The 4,812-nt window shown below is 38.1% G+C and overlaps 1 protein-coding gene across 1 annotated transcript; it reads right to left on the bottom strand.

Moving 5' to 3' along the window:
• Positions 1–3,049: 3,049 nt before the first annotated feature.
• Positions 3,050–4,514, bottom strand: LOC121990815 (O-fucosyltransferase 16-like). Its single transcript, XM_042544881.1, has 4 exons — positions 4,328–4,514; positions 3,941–4,228; positions 3,541–3,872; positions 3,050–3,449 (listed from the first exon to the last, which is right to left on the bottom strand). Exons 1-4 carry the CDS (start codon positions 4,397–4,399, stop codon positions 3,050–3,052), a joined length of 1,092 nt encoding a protein of 363 aa, XP_042400815.1. The 5' UTR covers positions 4,400–4,514.
• Positions 4,515–4,812: the final 298 nt, after the last annotated feature.

The following is a 4,812-nucleotide window of genomic DNA, read 5'->3' as shown; positions in this document are numbered from 1 at the left end:
TTTATCCGAGGCTTAACTTTGTTCTTTCGTACCTGCAAGGCATGTTAGACCCAAAACACAAACATATCCTGCAAAACAAAAGTTAGCACATATAATATTATAAACATGAAGTTTGACAGTCATTGGACTGCCCGGGTCTGACTTCGGATTTCCGACCGAAAACCCTAGGTCGACCCGACGCCTATTGTTCCTTCTACAGGGAACGCGTCCTCACCTACTCCACTCAGGAGATTTACCTAATGTCAGTCCAGTCCTCCAGACCGACTGGACTTTCCGCCTAGGGTTACCACCCCTAGGACCTAGGGTTACCGCCCCCTAGGGTTTTTCTCCACCTAGGGTTACCACCCCCTAGGACCTAAGGTTACCGCCCCTTAGGGTTTTCCTCCACCTAGGGTTACCGCCCCCTAGGACCTAAAGTTGCCGCCCCTTAGGGTTTTCCTCCACCTAGGGTTACCGCCCCCTAGGACCTAAGGTTACCCCTCCCCCCCTTAGGATTTTCCTTCACCTAGGGTTACCACCCCCTAGGACCTAAGGTTACCCCCCCCCCCTTAGGATTTTCCCCTGCCTAACCGTAGTTAGGACTTTCCTGAAACCTTATTTAATCACGTTAGATAACAATGAATCTTAACTTTGAATCCCTTTGTCATTATCAAAACTGAGGTTCGATCGTCGGATGCTTACTGCACCAACATTATCATGTGAAACAAACAAGAAGAATGCATCCACTAAAGACTCATGGAAATAGAAATAAGAATAACCATAGCCAACATGATTTTGATACATTACTTGTCGTCCTAAACATTTAAACGATGAAACTCACACAAGATCCAACAGTTGTAATTTCATATTTTCCAGCAGTTGTTAATTTCAAAAATGAAGAATGGGAAGTAGAAGAGGAACCAAAACTATGAACAAGGAGTCTCACAGAGAGGGACTGCGGCGAGAGGTCGGTAGCGAGAATAATGGGCGGTACTAAGGGGCGCGATCTGGAAGCTTCGTGGCCGCATGAGGATCTAAGAGCGAGGAACACCGGAGCGGCAAGTACAGCGTCGCAACGGCAAAATAGGACAAGGACAGTGTCGCGACTGCGAAATAGGGTTGCCCTAGCTTCTCGTCGAAGGTTTGTAGCGCGAGGAACCACGACGAACGGCAAGGACGACGCCGCGACGGCAAAATAGGGTTGCCCTAGTTTTCACTTTTGTAGAGCATTCGACTTTGGAGGCGACGAAGAAAGTGTGCTATGTGGAAAAAACGAAAAAGTCAAAACGTGTTAGGTGAGAAATAGAAAAGAAAAAGAAACACAAATTAAATGTGTTGGTCTGCAAACAAAACAACGCAGAAGAGAGGCCACACGTAAATAACGATTTCAACATGTATGCCTAATTAACGTGCAATATATATATATCTATATATATATATATATATATATATATATATATATATATATATATATATATATATATATATATATATATATATATATATATATATATATATATATCATTTAATATTTTAATTAATTATGATATTTAATTTATTTATTTATAATTAATAATTAATAAATTAATTAACTTATGTTTTTTAATTTAATTAATTTCGATTTAATTATAGTTATATTTTTTAATGTATAGATTATATTTATTCTTAAAATAAAAATAACCTATTATAATTAAATGCTTCCTAAAATAACTTAATTTTTAATTATTTTAAAAGAATTGTAATATTATTTTATCATTAATTATTGACTTTACCTTCACTTTAAGCGAAAAAAATTATTTTTTCAAGGTTAGAACCTAAAACCTCAAATTTCACCTTAATCATTTTGAAGCTTTTTTATTAAAGTTTTTTTTATTTTACAGAACTTTGACAAATTTTACATTGGAGATGCTTTAAGAGTATGCACGATGAAAATATTTGAAGAAGATATTTATTCAAATATCCTCCAGACGAGGAGATTTGAAATCACTAGGTATATTCTCTCTCTTTATTTTTTTAGATAAAAAATATTTAATGGTGATATTTAGGATATTTAAGAGAGATATTTAATAGGTGGATCCTATAAATATTTGTTTTATAGAATAATTGATTATGAGATTTAAGATATTTGAAGAGTGAGATATGTGATTAAGATGTGTGTGTGGGAATTACAAAAATTTAAGAGAAATATTTAGTCTTATTATGGATGCTCAAATTCCACAATAAAATATTTAGAACATCCATAATAAGACCGAATATTTCTATCAAATATTTATAATTCCTACATTCACATATCAATCAAATATCTCACTCTTTAAATATCTTAAATCACACAATCAAATATTCCACAAAACAGACATTTATGGGCTCGCCTATTAAATATTCTACTTTTAAATATCTCAAATTCCACCATATATATATATATATATATACACACACACGAAGAGAAAAATCACTAGATGGTTTTAAATCCATTCCATAATATCTAGGTCTAATTGTGGATATTTAAGATTAGGAGATATTTTAAAAAACATGTTTGAGCATCCGCAATAAGATTAAATCCCACGTATCTTACTTTTTCAAATATCTTAAATCTATCAAATATTCCACAAAATAAATATTTATGGAGTCCATCTATTAAATATCCCAAATTTCACCATTAAATATATATATTTTTTTTATTTTTAACAAAAAAAATAATAAAGAGAGAGAAATTACTGGATGATTTTAAATCCATTCTATAATTATTTAAGATTAGAGTATATTTAAAAAAATGTCTTCCAAATATTCCCGCCGTTGATACCCTACCAAGAGACGGGCTTATTCAAATCTTACTGAGTAGTTGTTTATGCTAAAGATGAATTTACTATTTAATTTGATTAAAGTGAACACATTAGCTAAATCTTATAACACATAAATCTTCAAAATTAAGGATCACCACAGAAAATTTGAAAGTTTCAATCAAGAAACATAATTACGTAGGATAGCCTTATTATCTGTTCCTTTAAGATTAAACAATTATCATTATACTTTATACTAGTTATTCGTTTCGAGGAATGTGGGACTATTTCTTCTAGATTAGTTCATCATAATCCAAGTCTGTTCCATTGGAGGGACTCTCAGTTTCCTCGTAATCCAAATCCGTCCACCCCAAATTCTTGTCTCCTCCTGAAAAGTAACCTGTCACCTCCCCATAGCTCTTGTTTCCCTTCCTCTTCGCTCTCTTGTCAAACTCGGCGCGGAGATAATACGGCACAAAATGCTTTTCGCATATGCACGCTGAAGGATTTTCATGGAATCCTCCTCCCCCTCCTCTGCCAATTGTCTCCTCGTTTGGCTCTCCCATGAAACCTTTCTGGAACGCACGAACTCTCGATGAGAACGTTTCCCAGGGCATGTCAGTTACGTTCAGAAACAGAGTGTGTAGCTTCTTCGCGTTCGGCCTTATCGTCCTCTTGTGCCCGAAATATCTCCTGTACCAATCCAGATGCCATGCATCGAGCTAGTTAGCCACAGAGTATCTTTGTATGACACGATTATGAGCGAGCATATCGATCCACGCACCTTCGGCCGGCCAGTATCTTGGCCATGTTGCCGTTGTTGTTGGCCACGAATACGCTGCCGCCGTCGCAAACAATGAAATCGAGTGCGGCCATTCGGGACGAGTAGGACGAGAACGGCGCCAGCTCTTCTTCGGTGGCTAAGGTCTCTTTGGAGTGAAGGTTGGGGAATAATGCCTTGAGAGGTGCTAGTCTTTCTTCTCCGCCATAGATCTCGCCGGAAGCCACGTAGAGATGAGCATCCCTTCCGAAGCCCAGTGCCTTGAGCATCAGCCCGACCTCTTCAGGCTTGAGCGGGCATTTACCATGCCTGCGTTCCTTTTCGGGATTGCTTGCCTGAAATAGTAATAATAAGATTCTCACAGTTTGATTCAGATCGATCGAGGTGCAAATCGATGCCTTACACGTAACGTTTTCCATCGTTTGCGTACTGCGCCCAATTCAGTTCTTTCTCTCTCTCCTCCTCCGTAATAGCATCCAGAGAAGGCGAGCATATCTGCTTCGAACCTCAAGTGAAGGGCAATGAAGTGGTCATTGCCTTTAGCATTCATCCTATGGATCAGTTTGTCGCCCATATTTTGTATCTGGTCTGTGAATTTCAAGCTATGATAGTTCACTCGGCATCTCAATTTCTGAAGATCTGTCTCCAACTGGTTCGCGAGCCTATAATCAAATTTTGTAAGTTTAACAACCTGCATCGTGGCAAAAACATTAATTCAGTATTCTAGTTAGCTGTGCAGCAGCCATGAAGAATCAGTTCACATCTCACTATCCAGTTCTAAGTGACTCACGTTCTTCTTCATGAACACGGGCAGAACTCGAGTCTGATAGCAAATTGCGGAGCACTTTCTGGGAACACGCATCGTATGAGGACTCCAAATGCCCTCGCCGTCATTTTCGGGGAGTTGTTTGATAACCTTGACATCATTGGACAGAGAGTTGATGAACCAGTCGACATCAAAAATCTCACTGAAATTGCTGCAAAGGATGTATATATATATGGTTCTTCACAATGGAGTTTTTTTTACTTTTTGGAATGTTCATCGGTGCTTGACAGACAGACTGACTGACTGACCTCGAATCCGCCCAGAAGGATGTCTGATCCAGGATAGGAACGATAAGGGTCGCTCTCAAAAGTCTAGCTGCGACAACAGCATCTATGATCTGCAAATGCAGGGGGGGATTTAAGAAAGCAAACAAATATTGAAGCAGCAAGAAGGAAAAAGATGAGCGGGCACTGACCCCTGTTCTTTGTTGATTCAGACCTCCGCTAGTA

This window comes from Zingiber officinale, chromosome 6B (assembly GCF_018446385.1).
Source record: "Zingiber officinale cultivar Zhangliang chromosome 6B, Zo_v1.1, whole genome shotgun sequence".
NCBI lineage: Eukaryota > Viridiplantae > Streptophyta > Magnoliopsida > Zingiberales > Zingiberaceae > Zingiber > Zingiber officinale.
Note: the sequence above shows the minus strand (reverse complement) of the source record. Positions and strands in the feature narration are given on the sequence as shown.